This window comes from Dasypus novemcinctus, chromosome 24, assembly GCF_030445035.2.
Source record: "Dasypus novemcinctus isolate mDasNov1 chromosome 24, mDasNov1.1.hap2, whole genome shotgun sequence".
Lineage (NCBI taxonomy): Eukaryota > Metazoa > Chordata > Mammalia > Cingulata > Dasypodidae > Dasypus > Dasypus novemcinctus.
The window spans coordinates 3,759,732-3,779,124 of NC_080696.1; the positions used below are offsets into that span (position 1 = coordinate 3,759,732).

The following is a 19,393-nucleotide window of genomic DNA, read 5'->3' on the forward strand; positions in this document are numbered from 1 at the left end:
AAGGGAGTCTGATTTTGGCTCAATACAAGTTAATTCCAGAACAATCCCAACTGGAACGAGATTAAGAACACTGAATGTTCAAACAAAACAGCAAGGGCCCTTGGTCGGGGGACCCTCAGGAGATTCCTGCCTCAGGCAGGGAGCTGGTGGGAACCTGACTCCTCTGGTCTCTTCCCTCAGGACCTTATGATGACCACAGGAACAGGTGGGAAACTGCACCTATCCTGAGCACTGACAAGAACCTGTGGTCACGTACAAAGTTAGAGCATCTCAACAGTGGAAACCAGGTTGAATTTCTAAGCTGAACAACCTTGGCGAGTGACACCAGGGGAGCAGATCTTTACTTGTCACTTTATACCTATTCTGATTTTTTTTTTCTTACCAGCAGCAGCAGCATTATTTTTATAAAAAGGATCAAATAATATGACTAGGCCCAAGTCTTCCAACCTGAGCTTTGCCTTGCCCACCTGCTCACACGTTTCTTGTCAAGGCCCAAGAGCTCTAAGAGGACTGGAACCCTGGGCCACCCTCCCATCAATCACCTTGGCGCTGGCCTCAGGCCACCTCCTCCATGTTCCTCCAGGTCCTCTCTCAGTGAGCTCCTCCAGGCCTGCAGCTTCTCCATTTGTCAGAGCACTGACCCCTCCGTTTCAGATGCACACAACAGCCTGCTCGACAGCCCCCCTCGGGCACTGACTGCACATCTTAAAAATCTGTTCTACCCACAGCCTTCTAAGTATCAACTGATGACACTTCTAGTCATCCAGGTCTAAAACTTGGGGTAAAAGAATGACGACAGTATCAGCTACCTAAAATAGAGGTAGTCCTGGGTACTGAATAAAAAACATCCTACAATCATTAAAATGTTTCTGAAATATGTTTCAAGTTAATTCATTTTAATTCCTTTTGCATACAGGCCACTTTTTCAAGCTAGGACACAGAATCCCGCTGAGCCAGGCTGGTCCTCTGGCGGTCTCGGCCCGGCTCTCCATCTTCAGCAGAATGCCGTAACAGCACAGGGCGCAAACAAGGGGTGTAAAGAATGTCTTCATCCAGACCTTTCTGGATCAGAGCGACCCGAATCACATGCCGGCCGCCTCATCAGTGAACCTAGCAGAGCTGGCCAAGGACTAGCGAAGGGAAAGTGTTTACTTCGTGAAAACCTACTGTGAGGTTTTAAAATTCCCCAACTGCTGTCGATAAGCAAGCTAGTAAATGTACTGCAGATGCACCCACATTAATATATGATTTTACCTAGCTCTTCCCTAGAATACAAAGTTAGAGGAAAGTGTAGGAGGTAAGATCCTTAGATATTTTCAGAATAAATTCCTAATAAGAAATGATACACCCTGCATTCTCCCACTGGACAGGAGGACCACTTAAACGAGACGGTCAACCTAAGGAGGCTGGGGGCGGCCCTTCCCACCAGGGTCGCCTCTTCCCTGCCCACGCACGCTGCTATTCCTGCAGGGAATAGAGGGAGACGTGACGGGACCCTGCCAGCCCGGGGGGACAAGGCGTGCCCGCTCAGCTAGCAGGCTCCTGGGCGGCTCCTGGACAGACCGCGCAGCCCGCCCTGGCGCTCAGCCCTGGCTCGCCCTGGCTGGGGGCACCTCGGGGCTGGGGTGCTAGTCGTCGAAGTCGGGGATGTCGTCGTAGGAGTAGCCCCGGTAGCCCTGGGAGGCGTAGTAGGCGATGCGCAGGTGGTAGAAGCCGGGCAGGAACACCAGGATGCCGATGATGAGCACGGGCACGGCCCGGTCCGCCCCCTGGTGGCACAAGGAGGCAAGCGCGTCAGCACCAGTTCCCTTTCCACACCCGCTCCTGTTTGGGGCCTCGGGCTTCCCACAATGTTTTCTTTAGGCAGTGCCCTACCTAAAGGTTTACACCTTTTTTCCTCCTGATTATAAACTGTAGGAAAACTGCAGAGGACCAAAAGTTATGGAGAAGAAAATTCATCCATTCTCATCCATAATTATTTTGCTTTATTTCCTTCTGCTCTTTGAAATATTTTAGTTGTGACCACACCATATTCTGTATCCTGTTTCTTATTACAAGTAAATGCCAATGTTGAAAGCTCCGTTTTTTTAGGAGGTACTGGGGATTGAACCCAGGACGTCATACATGCAAAGCAGGCGCTCAACCGCTGGGCCACACCCACTCCCCCTCTTGCTGTGTTTTAACTATAATGGTTGTGTAACACTCCTTTGTAATGGGTGTACCATCACTCACTAACCACCCCAACCCCAGCCGTGGATACTCTGGTTTTTCCCCACTTTCTCCCTGGCGTGGGATTCCACAAGCAAATCCACTGGCAGAGGAGGGAGGAGCTGTGCTTAGAATCTTCACCAGTGGGATTCAACTTCTTGAGGAGTTCCATGAGGGCAGGGATTTTGTTCATCCCTTTACAAATACACAACAGATGTTCGATAAAGATGAAACCAAAAATTGGATTCACCTTTGTAAAATGTTTTAACTGCCTCAGTTTTTCAGGTGCAGTTTTAAATGTTTCTACAGTTAAATTTAGCCTCCTTTTCTCCATTGTGATTTTTTTCTCATTGTTTAAGCTTAGGAAGATTCCCTCATCTAAAGATCTAAACCCAATGTAAAAATCTTCTTTTAATAGGTATATTTAAACAGTACTGATTACCTATTTACTTTATATGGCTATTTAAAAAATTAAATAAGGTAGTACACATTAAGGCAAGTGGCCCTATCTGACACATCATGACTCAATAAATGCGTGCCTAACCCTACACAAAGGGCCACCTCAGGCCAAAGACAGGAGAATTAGAATATCAGAAAGAATAGAGAAGTCGGATGTGGCTCAAGCTGAGCACCTGCCTCCCACACAGGAGGTCTGGGGTTCAGTTCTGGTGCCTCCAAAGAACAAAAAACAACCAACCAGCAAATAAATGGGGGAAAAAACCAATCAGGGGAGCTGATGAGGCTCAGTGGTTAAGTGCTGGCTTCCCACCTTCCTACATTCGCCCAGTACCTCAAAGAAAAAAAAAAAAGAATACGGACAGCAACTACCACATCTGACTTACACTGTTACCATATTTTACATTTCTACCTTTCTGGTTCTTTTACCTTTTGCACTTACTGTTTACTGTATGTCTCTAACTGGCCATATCCTAAGGACAAAGAAAACTGCAAAGAAAGCTTACAGTGCACTCAGCAGTCTTACACTTAGCAATCATACTGCTATTGTTTGCAGCTATTACACGTACAATGCAGGATAAGGCAAGGAAGTAATCATGTCATCATCCTTGTAACAGACACACACAAATATATATATATATAAAATCAAGACAGTTAGGCCTAACCTCTACCAACTTAAATCTGCCCTGTAAATACCTGTATGAAACCCTTTCTCCCCTTCTTTTCTAAGGATGCGTACTTCCCTACTGTCACTGAAGAGGCCAGGAACCACCACCACCCACAGCAGCAAGCGCCATCGACGCCCAGGCTGGCCGCTAAGCCTCCCTCTCCCTGAGGGACACCAGGGTCCCTCGGGGAGATGGCCGTTTGGGCAGAAGGCAGGGGACACAAACGGGACGTGGATAACTTGCTGTGCTCCGAGGGTCGTGTCTAAAGGACACGGGAGGAACCTGGAGGCCCAAATACGGGCAATTTAGAGATGAAAAAGAATAGAGGTGCAACTGATTAAAACACAAGCACGCAAAACTGTGAGTGCACGATACTGACACACTCCTAATTCTTTGGTCACCTTTGGAGGTTGGTAGGTACATTTTTATAAAATGTTAATAAAGAGAAATAATCAAGTGCTTTCCTACCTTCCCTAATATGCAATGTAGTTTCAGAGTAAATTTCAGCTAAAAAAGAACTCTAACACTGGATTCACTAGTGGAAAAGGTGATGGGGGAAGTTTACAACAACGCTATTAGGCTGGCGACATCTGAATCCAGTTTCAGCATTTTAGGACAATTACGTGTGCCTCTTACTGTTATATACAGCAACAGTTCTCCAAAACGGTCCTGCGACCACCAGCACTACCGGGAACTTGTTAAAACGCAAACTCACCCCCCAAAACGCAAACTCACCCCCCACCCCACCCGCCTACTGAAACGGGATCCCTGGGGGAGGGACTGAGGCACTGAGAAGACCACATCTCAATAAAGCCACCAGGTGATTCTGGTTCTCACTCAAGTCTGAGAAGCAATATGCTACAGGAAACAAAACCTGAGCAAGCACCTTAATCTAATAAACAGTTTGCAAGTAATGTGAGGAATAGAGAAACAACATCAATGATATTAAAAAGACAGTGGCCCTGGGAAGTGGCTCAAGCAACTGAGCTCCTGCCTACCACGAGTGGTCCATGGTTTGGTTCCTGGTGCCTCCCCTAAAGAAGACAGAAAGCGGGCACGATGGGCAGGTGCAGCAAGGTGACAGAACAAGATGATGCAACAAGAGACACAAAAGGAAAACAAAATGAGAGACCCAACCAAGCAGGGAGTAGAGGATCCCAGTGCCTCCTAAAGCAGACAAGCCAGACAGAAAGCTAACACAATGGGCAGGTGTGGCAAGCTGACCCAACGAGAAACACAAAGAAAAACAAAATGAGAGACATGAAAGCAGGAAACAGAGGTGGCTTAAGTGATTAGGTGCCTCCCTCCCACATCGGAGGTCCCAGGGTCAGTTCCTGGTGTCTCCAAAAGAAATGAAGAAGACGATCAGACACAGCAAGTGCAAACGAGGGGGTGGGGAGAAATATATAAATAAAATAGGGAAGCGGATGTCACTCAACTGATAGAGCCTACCACATGGGAGGTCCAGGGTTCAAACCCAGGGCCTCCTGACCCGTGTGGTGAGCTGGCCCATGCGCAGTGCTGATATGTGCAAGGAGTTTCGTGCCATGCAGGGGTGTCCCCCACATAGGGGAGCCCCATGCACAAGGAGAGCACCCTGCAAGGAGAGCTGCCCTGTGTGAGAAAAATGAAGCCTGCCCAGGAGCGGCGCTGCACACACAGAGAGCTGATGCAGCAAGATGACGCAACAAAAAGAAACAGATTCCTCGTGCCACTGACAAGAATGCTGGTGGACACAGAAGAACACACAGTGAATGGACACAGAGAGCAGACAATTAGGGGTAGGGGGAAGGGGAGAGAAATTTTTTTTAAAAAACCTTAAAAAAATAAAAAGGCAGTGGCCCTGGAGTTATGTAAACACTATTAGAGATGCAAACTGAAGAAATACACTTAGAATTTCCCAGCAAGACGGTATATCTGGTATTTGTTTTAAGAGACAGGAAAAAACTGGGGGGTGGGGAAGAACAAAACAAGGTTAGCAAAACGCAGACAAGCGTCAGTGCTAGGTGGTAGCTACGTGGGTGTGTGTTACATTATTCCCTCGAGTTATTTTTAAAATTTCTGTAATTAAAAAGTGAAAAAAGGGAAGTGGATTTGGCCCAGTGGTTAGGGCGTCCGTCTACCACATGCGAGGTCCACGGTTCAAACCCGGGGCCTCCCTGACCCATGTGGAGCTGGCCCACGCGCAGTGCTGATGCGCGCAAGGAGTGCCCTGCCGCGCAGGGGTGTTCCCTGTATAGGGGAGCTGCACGCACAAGGAGTGTGCCCTGTAAGGAGAGCTGACCAGTGCGAAAAAAGTGCAGCCTGCCCAGGAATGGCACCACACACACAGAGAGCTGACACAATGACGACGCAACAAAAAGAGACACAGATTCCCCGTGCCGCTGACAAGAATACAAACGGACACAGAAGAACACACAGTGAGGGACACAGACAGCAGACAACTGGGGAGGGGGCGTGGAAGGGGAGAGAAATAAATAAAACATGAATCTTAAAAAAAAAAAAAAAAAAGTGAAAAAACCTGAAAGAAAAACCAAAGCAAAATATCTACTGGCGAGCAGATATAGCTCAGTGGTTGAGTGCCTGCTTCCCACGTACAAGGTACCAGGTTCAATCCCTGGCACCTCCTGGAAAAAAAAGATCCATTACTCATTTTCTTAATGAATCGTTGAACTAACATCTTTATCCTTCTTTCTGAAGAAGTCTTTCATAAACCACACAAGTGGAATGATATTTGCTGCAAGGGGAGCTCACCTTCTCCTCCACCTCTTCCACCTTCAACAGGCCCTCTCTGTAGCCCTGGGGTTAGTCTGCTAAGGCCTGCAGGTGCAAGGTAGCCAAGGAGCTTTGCCCCAAGGAAGCCTCACGGGGACCTAACCTTACAAACCAGGTGCAGCCATTGTATTCTGGTAGCAGAGCTGCCTCCAAACCCATTGACACTGCACTTAGGCCCAAGCTGTGCTCTCCGGGCAGTCACAGGACCTCATCCCCATCCCTCGGCTGGTGTGTTGAAGGCATCAGTGAATTACGCCTGAATAAGTTCAGAATTTGGAGGCTGTGCGCTGGCGCTGAGGGACAGTCCAAGAGAAGAACCATCACACACCACCCCAGGTCTCTCAGGACTCCCACCGAGGCTCCACAGGTGCTCCAACCAGAGCCACTGCTGGAACACGCTCACCAGGAGCCCAAAGCCCCAGGCCGACCCGAGCCTCTTCTCCCCAAGCGCTGCCACCTGCTGTGGCCCTGCAAAGCTGGGGCAGCACGCTGCCCGCCATGGCCAGACGTCCTGGGTGCCGGGCTCAGCTCTGCTGTTTCAAACTCTTAACAGTGGGCGAGGTGCCCGCCTGCCACCACCCACCGCAACGGAGCTCTGCGACAAGTCTGTTGTCACTCAAAGGAAGAAAACCATGTTTCACTATCAGAGACCAAAATCTAAGAAACCCCTCTTCTTCTTTCTGCTGTGAATATAGAACAAGAGCAACCTGGCTCACGTTCGCAAGCTCTCACGGCACATTCCTGCGCGCTTACCCCCTTGCTGATGTAGCCGGCCAGCAGGAGGGAGCCAATGATGATAAGAAAGGCACCGATCAAAAACAGCACGGTGGCAAGTGCGATGGCTTTATAAGGAATCTTAGGAGGGCTCTTCTTGAACTGGAAAAGAAACAGGGAGGGGAGACAAGGAAGCACGTTGTGGAAATACCAGGGCTCCAGCACTTTAAAAGCAGGGAGGATAAGAACCAACTGGCCATTTCATTCGTCCTGACACGTGTCCTACCGCCCAGCGGCAGCTCTGGGCCACAAGCGGGGGCAAGAGATAACGCTCCAGCAATGGCTCTCGCAGTCCCTCAAGGAGTCCAAGCAGGGTATCATCCTTTCTAGATCTAGTCTCATCCCACAGCCATTCCCTGTACCGTGAGGCACTATTCTCTTACAAATACAGAAACCACTGCATGTCATTCTCTCATTAGACACAATATTTAGTAAATGCTTTCTATGTACCACGCACTAATCGATGTGAATCTAAGTGTGAATATAAGAGTCAGTAATTACTGACACTCAAAAGTAAGCCAGCAAATACTTAATGGTTTCAGAAACAATTTCAGTTTTTTCTAAAACATTAGTTGCCTGCCCCGCAGAGCAATTAACCTGCCTGTGAACAAGGTCATCATTAAAAGTTCAGAGACACACCTTAAGGGTTTGGCTCATGGTTGTTTCTGACCTATTTGGCTGGAAGCTTCCCAGATCTACTTTTTAAAATCTCTCCTTCAAGTGCAGGTCCAGACAGTTCAAAGAATAACAGAGTTATTGATATTTAGAAGGAAAGTTCTTGCTACTTGTTCCTTGGCCCTAGGTTCCACCTGGACTATTCCATTCTAAGGGAAAATGGGAAAGAGGAGATGCCACCCTACTATTTTATAAACGATGATGAGGGTAAATACAAACTTAATAAATACTCTCTGTTTTACTTACTGTTTGCCACAAAGAATACCTTTAATAAATTGGATCTCATGACATCAGGAAAGAAGGAAGTTCCCCACAATCTGCTGGCTTCAGCAGTTAGTTTCTCCCTTAAAAGATGAACTGGCTTTGACTAAAGTGTACACAAACTGGTAATAGAGTCCTTAAAGAATATTCTACTTAGCAATGTACAAGTTGATTTTTCTCCAGATAAACTAAATAAAATTTACAATTAACGGGTTCTTGCACCTAGACTGTCATTCTATGATAACTATAAATTCTTAGTAAGGGACAGTCTTGATTTGAACCTGGCCTGCCGAGGTCCCTGCCTCTGCGGGCTACAGCTGGAAGGGTATCAGAGCTGAGCTTCCTTCCTTCTGGTCCCTCTAATCCCCGGGGACAATTAGTAAAACCTCCCCCTGGAAGGTCTTCCTGCCGACTCAAGAGAAACATGGCCAGCCAGTCTCACCCACTCTCTTCTGCATTTACCTGAAGGTCAATGTAGCCATCGTCTGTGCTGGAGAGCCTGGAGTACTTCACTTTACTACTGGGGATTCCAGTAGCCAGGTTGGTACGAGACGGCATCATAACAAGTTGACACAGCTACAGTCTGAAAACAAAGAAAATGATTATCGTCTGCAGACAATGACTGTGTTATATCCAACGAGTTCAGGACTCTCCCATGCTTCGCATACATTCTCATTACATGTCCTCTCTAGTTTGTCCTCTAGGCTCAAAGGGCAGGTGTGAATACAACAGTACACAGCCAGTCACTTTGCTCAAAACATCCCCATCTCGGGGAGTGGATATAGCTCAAATGGTTCAGCGCCTACTTCCCATGTATGAGGTCCCTGGTACCTCCTAAAAGCAAAACAGACCAACAAATGGAAAAAAACAACTCCTGGGGAACAGATGTGGCTCAAGTGGTTGAGTACCTGCTTCCACATGGGAGGTTCCAGGTTAGGTCCCCAATGACCCCTGAAAATAAACAAATAGTAAACAAACAAAAAAACCAAGTCAGGGCAGCTGATGTGGCTCAGTGGTTGAGTGCCGGCTTCCCACATACGAGGTTCTGAGCTCATTTCCCAGCCCCAGTACCATAAAAACAAAACAAAACAATACAATACAAAACAAAACACCCCTCTCACTGGGGAGCAGATGTAGTTCAATGACTGAGTACCTGCACCTGCTTTCAGGTACAAGGTCCTGGGTTCAATCCCTGGTATCTCCTAAAACATAAAATAAAAACCCCATCCCACTTACCATGTTGATACAGATTTGCAGGTTCCCTAAATGGAGGAAATGTGAAACTCTTAAGAGAAGACTACCCGAAGGAGGAACCATCTACCACCCAGAAAAACAGAGGTCGGTGGCAGAATGAGAACATCCCAAGCAGCTGCTGACTGCTTTCCTCTCCGGCACTGAGTGGAGTGAAAGCCAAGACATTTGCCAAGAGCAAGACCCCATATTATCTTGTCACCAACACTTCTACCTCCGAATTTTTCCCAAAGACAAAAAAGTACGAGGAAGTGTGGTGAATTAAATCCAGGTCCACCTGACACTGAAGTCCATACTCTCATTCACTCTGCTCTAAAGCTGCCTGCCCCTGCTTTATAGAAAGAGAAAAGCATATCCAGGTGATTCTCGTAACTGCCAGGAAGCAAGGGATGAAGTTAGACAATGGAATACACTTCCATTAGCATTTTGCCTATTTCCCCCTGATGGATGTTATCCTCTTAGTGCAAAGCATCCATAAAGCTTCCTGTTGTAAATCTGGAAAAAGCTACAGTCTATCAGTACGTGCCAGGGCCTTCTGCTAAGTCTGCCTCTCTGCCCCACCCCAAAAACAAAGCAGCGATTTCGCTTTCCAGATTACTTTTGTAGTTATGCAAAAAGACTAAATAAAAATCTGGTTTGTTGTTCAAAATAATCAAAGCAGACATCAGTAATGAAATCATGGTCAATTTAGGAGTTAGCAGACATTCTTTAAAAAAAGAAAATTACATGTTTCAAGAAGCACAACATAAAAAAACAAAATGTGGGAAGCGGATTTGTCTCCATGGATATAGCATCCACCTACCACATGGGAGGGCCAGGGTTCAAACCCAGGGTCTCCCGACCCGTGTGCAGCTGGCCCACGCGCAGTGCTGCTGCGCACGAGTGCCCTGCCACGCAGGGGTGTCCCCCACATTGGGGAGCTCCACAGGCAACAAGTGCGCCCCGTAAGGAAAACCACCCTGCGCGAAGAAAGTACAGCCTGCCCAGGAGTGGAGCTGTTAGGCCTCAAAGCAGGGCCTTTATGGATAACCAGACATGGCATGAAGAAAAACTTCAACACGAGAGTTAGGCACACTCACATTTATTATGTCTGCAGAGGTAAGGAGCCAAGGCCAGTCCAAAGTGACTCAGACCTGACTCCCTGTGCTGCAATTTCACTCTTGATTAAATACCCAAGTTACTACTTAGCATTTGCTTTGATTATGCATTAGTTTTTATGCATATGGATGAACACACATAGCTGGTTATATAATTGTATGATTAGTATGTTCAGGAAATCACGCTTGCACACACATTGCATGATCAAGAAAGGGGCGGATAATGCCACCCCTCGGGGAATTTTACTTTGTTAATTAAGCGAGTTGAAGTGAGGACAGCAAGGGCCTGCTTCTGCGCAGGTCCAGCCAACTGGCTAAAGCTGGTTTTCATACCTCATTGCTAGGATATTCTTGACCACCAAAAACGGAATTTGGCCCAAAGAGAGGGTTGCATTTCATTACCTTCTGATTTACATACAATTCTTTTCTTTGTATCCTAGCAACAGGGAGAGAAATAAGTTACTTTCAGGTATTTGGTGATCCTACATCCATCAGTGCCACACACAAAGACACAGCAAGATGACACAACATAAAAAGAGACAGATTCCTGGTGCCGCTGACAAGAATGCTAGTGGACACAGAAAAACACACAGCGAATGGACACAGAGAGCAGACAATGGGGGGAAGGGGGGAGAAATAAATAAAAAATAAATCTTTAAAAAACAAAATGTAAACTTTGGCCTTCTTCTGGTTTCACATTTTATAAATAATAACCATTACATAATAATGGCAGTTAGGACTCACCTAAGTGCTTTATGTATACTTAATTCTGAACATTCAAGAGTGTTTTAAGTGAATGGCAGTTAACCTAAAATAACTAACAATTTTAAGGAATTGGTGTTAAATGCTCATGTACCTTCTTGGTAAATACTGGTCCAGAAATCTAACATCGGAAAAAGAAAAGTAATGATGATTTATATGCTCTTCTAGAAAGGTTAGATGAAACTATGTCGAATACTAGGTTTCTGTGTGTTGCAATCCCGATAATCTAAATTCTATAAAAAATGTATTAAAGTTCAAATCTACCAATATGTCGTCGTCGTCCCCGCCCCCCCGGCATTTAAACACTTCCGAGTTGTGCCTAATTTTTTTAAATTACACATCCTGCCAGTAAGTACTTATACACCTGCATCAACACATTAAAGATCGAAAGGGAGGGCGGGGAGCGGATGCTTATTAGCGGCGGAATAAAGTCCTATAAGGAGAAATGGAAAGACCTAAATCAATACAGTATTCTCTAAGGACCAGGCCAAGTTACCAGCTTTTTCCCAGCTCCACTGCAACCCGCAAGTTTCCCCAGCACCTGACGGTCGCAAGACTTGGAAGGGCATTTTGGAGCGCTTGGCCCACAAACACTACTATCCTGCCCGTCTCCAGGTTCGCGAGGAAGGGAAAGAGAAAGGGACGCGACTTCGGGCGTAAACCAGACGCTTCTGGAAAGAGCCAACGGTCAGGGCGGACGCCACCTCCCCGGGGCCGAGGCCTAAGCCGCCGCCCCAGCACCTTACCCGCGCGCAGATCGCCACAGCCGGCCGCCCCTCGGTCCGCGCCCGCATGGCACGCCCCGCCAACCGCCAGCGGCCCGCCACTAGCTCCCCAGCGCGGCGCCGGAAGTGGCGCGCCGGAAACGACGTCACTGGGTGCGCCGGCTCCTCCGCGGCGCGCGCCATTGTCGTGCTAGGCCGGCGTCCTGGGGTGCCGCCGCGGGTGTCCCCCGGGTCCTCGTTAGGCCCAGGGCAGCCTGCTAACCTGCAGCGTGGCTCCCTCGCTGACCCTTCGGGGGCGGCAGCCGAGGCGGTCAGTGTTGGGACCAACGGCCAGGCCGACCTCAAACCCTCCCGGGAGCACGCGGCAGTCCGCGGCGGCCGACGTCCCACCGCCGCCCTCCTGAGGAGCCCCACACCCTTGTGCTTCCGTTTCCCTCTCCTGGTCATTAGTTGTCCAGCCGAGGCCCGCCCACAAGGGACGATTTACTGCACACAATGAAGCTTTGAGAATGTAATTCCTTAGGAACTTTTAAAAAGTCAGGTTTATTAAGATATAACTTACATATAACAAAGTACAGTAGGATGAGTTTTGACAAATGCATAGTCCTGGTACCATCACAATCTCAAATATATACTCATCATCCCAAAAAGTCCCAACAGGGCTCTCTGCAGCCAAACCCTCCACCACCGTGGCAAACAGTAAGTTATGTGTATTTTTCAGCAAACTTTTAGTCATTTAATCAACACAAAATATACTGGAAAAAAAAAAGGGACAATTATGATAAAGCAAATCTCAATATGTAGTATGCCAGTTTGTGACCTTCTAGCACAGCAATCACTTGGAGTGTTTGTCTTTCTTTTCATTTAGGCTTTCCCACTTCCTTGGTTAGATGCAACAGCCAAGACTTTAAGCCATCTTCATCTCTTGAGACTCCAAAAAGGCCACTTGAATACCAGAGACATTTTTGTAAAAACAAGACTCCTTGGGGCCTATGACAGATGTGCTATAACTTGCACAACTCTTGCATAAAAGTTCTGGAAGCTGAGGAAACACTGCCCTACAAAGCAATGCTAGTCTTATGAAGCCCTCTCGACTTTCGGCCCAGCAACCATCTAAAAATGTTAATTTTGCTAACTAAAATGACTAAAATAACAAATATAGGATTTGTTCTACTCTCTGCTGTTCATTATTTGAGTTCAAGTTAGAATAATAGCAAAAAAGTTTAGCAAACAAATCCTCCCCAAGATTTATATCCCACTGTATTTGAAATACTTTCTACTGCTACTTCCACAAAATATATCAGGCTATTCTATGACTTTTAAAAAAATGAACACATTTACATTAAAGGGTAGCTTCAGCTCAACATTTCCTTGGATACTTGTAACAGTGATGGTCTTAAAAGAAGGCACTGCCCTATGACATCTGATATTCAGATAACTTTATTTAAATTGAAAACATTTAGCATCAATACTCTTATTAGAAAAATCATGAGTATTTCTAAGTAAGGCAGAAGTACTTTTAGGTTAACAAGACCAGATTGGACTTGGACTTTATTTTTAAACTAGAGCATAGAGAAAAAATAGGTTATTTACAGAAATAGTATCTACATATGTACTCAGAGGTACAGATTTGGTGACAGAAAAGACTTAAGTACACGCTGGCATCTCAGAAGCAGTTCACAAAGAGCTTTGTTTTATTTTCTCAAATTTGAAGTATATTTAAGATGCATCTTCATCCTCAATCTTGGGAGCCAAATAGTACTTTAAATGTCCCATATCAGCAATTTTATATTCTATAACTAAAAGAAGATGGGAATAGTTAATTATCAAGGATTATCAATACACTACCTAAAAAATAAGATACAACAAATTTATTATCTTACCAAGAGGTACATCTGCAGACATACTGAGTGTTACTGTAGGAGAGAGTGGAGTGGCTTTTGTAAAGAAATTCAGGTACCTCAGTGCAAAAGTTAGCTGAACTGGCTCATTCATCTCTATGTTAACCTAAAGGAAAAAGAAGATTCAGCATACTCAATTAAGCACATCAAAAAAGTTGCATCCCGCCACCCTTACACTGGGGCGGGCAGTCAGGCTGCGCAGGCTCTTGGTGGCCACGATGGCGGCAGCAGCAGCAGCTTCTTTTCCTTTTCTTTCCTTCCACTTCTCTCTTCCTCTCCTGCTCCTCCTGTTCCTTCTTCCCTTGCCCTGCTCCCCCTTCCATTCCTTCCTCAGAGGGTGTTAGCTCTCCTGGTCCATGAGCAGTGGCAGCGGCAACCAGGGTGCATCCAGTTTCTGCACCCAGATTTTATTGAACTGATCAAACATACATAACTTGTGACTGCTGGCTGGAATCAAGGTGGTCTGAATCCAAGATCGAACTGCCCTAGATTTCCAGATTTGTCTTCTACAGTTTCAGTGTTAAGTGCTTAGTGTTGTTTATAATTTAGGTGCAACTTTTATAAAACTCTATTTTGAAAAGCTATAACTATGGAGGTACTTATAAAGAAAGTTAATATTAACGGAAATGGTCTCCTTCACACCTATTTCTTTAAGGCTTTACTTGTTTAGAAAACCACAGTTATACTGCTTGCCTCACCAATGTCTTATACCAGTTTTACTTCTCCCATTTGTTAAATATTCAAAATTTGGGATTTTTTTTTAAAAAGATGGTAAAACAAATATATCAAAAACCTTTAAAAAAAAAAAAGTTACATCCTATTAATTCTTTAAAGATTTATTTATCCTCCCCACCCTAGTTGTTTTGTGCTGTCTGCTGTGTCCATTTGCTGTGTGTTCTTCTGTGTCTGCTTGTCTGTTCTTTAGTCAGCATCAAGAACTGATCCTAGGACCTTCTGGAGTGGGAGAGAGATGCTCAATCTCTTATACCACCTCAGCTCCCTCGTCTGCTGCATCTTACTGTCTCTCCTCTGTGTCTCTTTTTGTTGCATCATCCTGCTGTACCAGCTCTCTACATGGGTCAGCTCACCTTCAACAGAAGGCCCTCGGAATTGAACCCTGGACCTCCCATATGGTAGACGGAAACCCAATCACTTGAACCACATCCACTTCCTGTCATTAATTTTTAATACACTCTGGAAACAGGCACAAGCCACCACCTATAAAGTATTCTTGCTTTCCCACTCCCAAAACAAGAAAACACCCTTAAAATCATCAGGCCTCTAGAACTGACAATCGCTCATGAGTTTATAGGAAATTTGGGGGAAAATGTTGACACAAGGATGCAAGAGGTAAAATCCAGACTACAGGAAATTCCACAAGAAAAATAATGTTTCTTCAACAAAAATTGTAGTGGAGGGAAAAAGAGAAAATAAAAAGGAAACAAATGGAATGGATGAAAAGGAATTTAAGAGGAAAATCATCAACCAATTGATATGTATGGACCCCATTAAAATTCTGACGCCAACAAACTTTAAAAATAATTATTTTGGGTGATCTACGTATATTTTAAAAATAAACTAAAAATATATTTTAAAAAAATAATCAGAGGGAAGTGGATGTGGCTCAACTGACTGGGCTCCCATCTACCATATGGGAGGCCCTGGGTTTGCTTCCTAGGGCCTCCTTGTGAAGGCAGGCTGGCCGGTGCCCACAGAGAATTGACAGCCTATGCCCTGCAGACAGCTGGTGCAGCAAGATGACGCAACAAAGGGCGACAAGCAGACACAGAAGAACATGCGGCAAATGGACAGAGGACAATAAGCAAGCAGCGGGGGGGGGGGGGGGGGGATAAATAAAATAAATCTTTAAAAATAAAGAATAGATGTAGCTTAGTGGCAAAGCACTGCCTGCTTCCCATCTCTGATAACTACTTAAAAAAAAAAGTGGACACTGAAAAACACCTTAATATCAAAAGTTTTCATGTTTATACTTCAGATACACACTAAAATATTTATGGATAATGTTTGAGATTTGATTTTTTTAAAAATCAAGGTTGGCAGGGGAATGGAAATATAATTTGGGAGACAGATGGACCAAGCTTGGTTATCAGATGAGTTAAAGCTGGGTGATGACCAAATGGAGGCTGGGCTGGCCTTATTGCTGTCTCTACTTTTATTTATGTGTATAAAAAGTTAAATAAAAAAATTTTAAAAAAGAATAAGAAAAAGCCTAATTTACGTAAAGATTGAAAAATACATAAAATCTTGATTTGTGTCCCATTTGGCTATAGTCCAAATAGCCCTTACAAAAAGGAATCAAGAGGCTCAGAAACAGTTGTTAATTTTATTAATTGTACATGTGTCTGCTTTCAAATCTCTAGCAAGCTAAAGTCAGCATCCACACTAGACTCTTGTTATTAGATATTAGTTTTTTTCTTTTATCTTTATCTAAACTGAGTTTTAGTTTTATTTAATAGGAAGGTTGACAATTCATTCAAGGAAGAAGAAAACACTATCTGATACTGTATACTTACGCTATGCCAGACAATGTGCAAAACACTTTGAATATGTTGTCATTTAGTCCTAACAACGCTGAGGTTAGGACTTTTTTACTGTCCCTGGTTTACAAAGAATTAACTGAAACTCAAAGGCAAGTAAAAATTTTAAATATTTTGTGCAATCATAAGATATTATTTATTCATTTATAAGCACCCTAAGGGAGTGGAGGTGGCTCAAGGAATTAGGCACCTCCCTCCCACATGAGAGGCCCCAGGTTTGGTTCCCGGTGCCTCCTTAAAAAAAAGAGAGACCAGCACACAACAAACAGATACAGCAAATCCAAACAAGAGGGTGAGGAGAAATAATAAAGTAAATCTTTAAAAAAAGAAAAAAGAAAAAAAAAGAAATACCCTAAGGATCTAAAAGTCAGTTGACCATAGGAAAACCTTGATGTGTGGATATTTAGGGATGACTGTTTTTTCTTGGGTACCCTTTTAAATTCAAATAAAAATACTCGGGCTATTTTACATGTAGTCTATATTTTAATTTTTGGCACAATTCTTTCCAAGTTGCAAGGAGTCTACTTCCTAGCATTGTTTAACCTTTTATTCCTACGGCCCTATGACTGGCTAAATAGTAACTTAATCTTGTGAAGCTGCTTCTCCACCTTTAAAATGGGGCAATTGGGCTTACCATATAAAGTTTTTGAATTTGCATTCTCTTCTCACAGATTTAGTCATAAAGTAGGTGGCAGGTTTCAGCAGTATTTTTTAAAATCCTCACAAATTAGTTACTTGGAAATACAAGCTTGTTTCTTTAGGAGTTTCTCTCATTGTAGCAATCAAACTAATGTCAAGCAGTATTACAATCTCCTTCAAAATATTTTTTACATTAAAAAAAAAAAACTATACTTACAGCTTCCTCCTCTTTATCGACATTATTCGTTTGTGACAACTTAATGTTTCCATTTCCAAGTTCTCCACTTGCAGAAAATTTCACTCCATCTTTTGCACAAGAAATTACAACAGCATCTCCAATATGACTGAGGTCTCGGCAGATACGTGCAAATTCACCAGAGGGCATCTTTACTACACAGCTATATTCTTGTTCCTATAAAAACAAAAACAAGAAAACATTTACCTTAATGGCTGATAAAGATTTAGTACCCTTACTTCAAGAAGCAACAAGAACTTAAATGACATGTTAAGAGAATATTTGCATAAAAAACAAAACACACAGAACTTTTAATAGTAAATGAATTATTCAGAGACCAAAAGCCTACTAATCATTCTTAACCAGGGTTCTATCAAGAGAATATTAGGGTATGACATAGGAACAATGATGCAAGAAGCCTGCTTTCTAAAACAAGAGATAATAGATAATGGGTACTTAAGACATCAAAGCATCTCTTCTCTCCTTTGATGATGATAAACCCAACTCTCAAAAATTTCTGCTTAAAATTGTTAAGCTTTAAAAATCTACTCTTAATGACAAAATATTGACCAACCACTAAGCCCCATCCTCGAAACATGCAAAAGAAATCTTTCTGGAAAGTTGTGTCAGGAAGTGGGGTTTTAAATATGAAGTTTAAGACTAGTGTTGATTACATGAACATCTTGTGTAACTAGTATGACTGTGTACAGGCTGCTCAACAGTCAGAAACTTGAGATACTCACTGGAATTCCAAGTTGTTCAACATCCAAATCCATTAACTTCATTTCATAGTCCGAAACTTTTTCTTGATCTACCCAAAACAAAAAACAAATCCAAACGTTGTTGAAGAAAAGGATGCAAAGTTTATATAACCATTAAAATCAGCATTTTAGATTTCTCAGCTTTGAGACATACCGAAACTGCATTTCAGTGTTTTCTACCTTAGCTTGGTGAAAAGGTATGACTTACTTGGTGCTTCGAACACGAGCGCCAAGGTGTCTGCGTTATCTTCCGCCCTTAGTGTAATGATGTCTTCGTTGCCGGCGCATTTTAGTATTTTGGACATACTACAACACAGAAGAGACAGGGTTTAAAATCGACATCTCAAAACCGTTAGGATTTCTAGTGCAACGGAACAAGGAGTTACCGCTTGTCGCCTGCTTGGCGGGCTGACACCCGGCGAGGACGACACCCCCGCCGCCGGAGGACGCGCGCGCCGGCCCAGCCATTTTGGAAGGCGGCCTGGCAGTGTGCGCGCCTGCACTGAAGCTGAGAACGCTCGCATCCCGCGGCCAGCGCGGTCACGCCTGGTCACCAGGCCAAGGGCAGCGTTCTCGGGCCGCGCGGCCCCTGCGCGGGTGCTGCAAAGCGCCGCGAGCGCGTCGTGCACGCGGGTAACGCTCGCAGGAGCGTCTGCGCTATGTGCGCGTGCTAAGTGCCTGGACAGGACGTAAAATGTCTTCCTGTCCTGAGTGGACAGGAAAGGTGGAAGCCGCTGCCCGGAAGACGCTTCCGCCGCCCCAGGGTCTTCGGACGCCCACCGAGGACTCAGAGCAATAAAAGGCCAGAAACGGCCGGCACGTCCTCGCCAGGGCACGTCCCCAAGGGGGCCCGCCACGGCCCCTTCCCGCCGCCCCCCGCTTTGTGGCTTTGGCGCGGAAAGGGGCGGCGCGCGGCGGCCAGCGCGGGCTTTGCCGAACCGCGCGCTCCCGGGCCCGCCCCCCGGCGCCGCGGGCCAATGAGAGGGCGCGGGCGGCCGGCTCTCGCGCCAAGCGCCGGGCAGGCCGCCCGCGGGCCGCGCTCACCTGGTCAGGTTCACGCCCATGGCCAGGTTGCGGTCGCAGCGGTACGTGTCGAAGCCCTCCGAGCGCAGGGTGAGCTGCACCAGGGAGACGTGGGACGAGTCCATGCTCTGCAAGTTCACGCCGCTCGAGCTGATGTCCCAGCAGGCCTCGTTGATGAGGTCCTTGAGCGCCTCCAGCACCTTCTTCAGGATGGAGCCCTGCACCAGGCGCGCCTCGAACATGGCGGCGGGGTCGAGCGACGGGGCTACGGGCGAGCGAGAGGAAGTTCTGGCCGGGTCGGGCGTGACAAGGACGCGGGAGAGCGCAGCACCGGGACGCGGGACCTAGAAGAAGCGTCCAACCCCTTCGTCGGCGACCGTTTAATGCTGCCGCCGCGGGGAGCGCGCGCTCTCCGCCCCGGACCGTGGCGTCACCACGCTGCCCCGCCCACGGCCAATCGTGTCCCTGCTCCGCATGAGGCCCGCCCCCAGCAGGCACCCATTGGCGGAGGCGGGCGCCTGGGCGGGGTGAGCACGCTGGGTCTCCGGGCGGGGTGACGCAAGTTGTCGCGGGGCTTCCGGTTTCCGGCTGTCCGGACCGGGACCCGAGGCCCGAGGGACCGTT

The 19,393-nt window shown here is 45.9% G+C and overlaps 2 protein-coding genes across 3 annotated transcripts; both read right to left on the reverse strand.

Moving 5' to 3' along the window:
• Positions 1–875: 875 nt before the first annotated feature.
• Positions 876–12,066, reverse strand: TMEM230 (transmembrane protein 230). Of its 2 annotated transcripts, none has more exons than XM_004465241.5 (4): positions 11,915–12,066; positions 8,280–8,400; positions 6,861–6,983; positions 876–1,769 (listed from the first exon to the last, which is right to left on the reverse strand). In XM_004465241.5, the coding sequence occupies exons 2-4, from the start codon at positions 8,376–8,378 to the stop codon at positions 1,629–1,631; spliced, it is 363 nt and encodes a 120-aa protein (XP_004465298.1). In that variant the 5' UTR covers positions 8,379–8,400; positions 11,915–12,066; the 3' UTR covers positions 876–1,628. The 2 variants fall into 2 exon arrangements, with proteins under 2 accessions (XP_004465298.1, XP_004465297.1); XM_004465240.5 differs by lacking the exon at positions 11,915–12,066 and adding an exon at positions 11,674–11,780.
• Positions 12,067–12,167: 101 nt separating this feature from the next.
• Positions 12,168–19,218, reverse strand: PCNA (proliferating cell nuclear antigen). Its single transcript, XM_004465242.4, has 6 exons — positions 18,791–19,218; positions 17,955–18,052; positions 17,729–17,796; positions 16,968–17,162; positions 13,536–13,659; positions 12,168–13,451 (listed from the first exon to the last, which is right to left on the reverse strand). The coding sequence occupies exons 1-6, from the start codon at positions 19,009–19,011 to the stop codon at positions 13,372–13,374; spliced, it is 786 nt and encodes a 261-aa protein (XP_004465299.1). The 5' UTR covers positions 19,012–19,218; the 3' UTR covers positions 12,168–13,371.
• Positions 19,219–19,393: the final 175 nt, after the last annotated feature.

Coding starts and splice junctions, on each gene's coding strand:
- TMEM230 (XM_004465241.5), bottom strand. CDS start 8,378: ATGATGCCGTCTCGTACCAACCTGGCTACTGGAATCCCCAGTAGTAAA. Junction 6,984..8,279: donor ATGGCTACATTGACCTTCAG/GTAAATGCAGAA, acceptor TTTCTTTTCCAG/TTCAAGAAGAGCCCTCCTAA. Junction 1,770..6,860: donor CCGGCTACATCAGCAAGGGG/GTAAGCGCGCAG, acceptor TTGTGCCACCAG/GGGGCGGACCGGGCCGTGCC.
- PCNA (XM_004465242.4), bottom strand. CDS start 19,011: ATGTTCGAGGCGCGCCTGGTGCAGGGCTCCATCCTGAAGAAGGTGCTG. Junction 17,797..17,954: donor GCTCGTGTTCGAAGCACCAA/GTAAGTCATACC, acceptor TGTTTTGGGTAG/ATCAAGAAAAAGTTTCGGAC. Junction 13,660..16,967: donor TCGATAAAGAGGAGGAAGCT/GTAAGTATAGTT, acceptor TTTTTCCTTTAG/GTTAACATAGAGATGAATGA.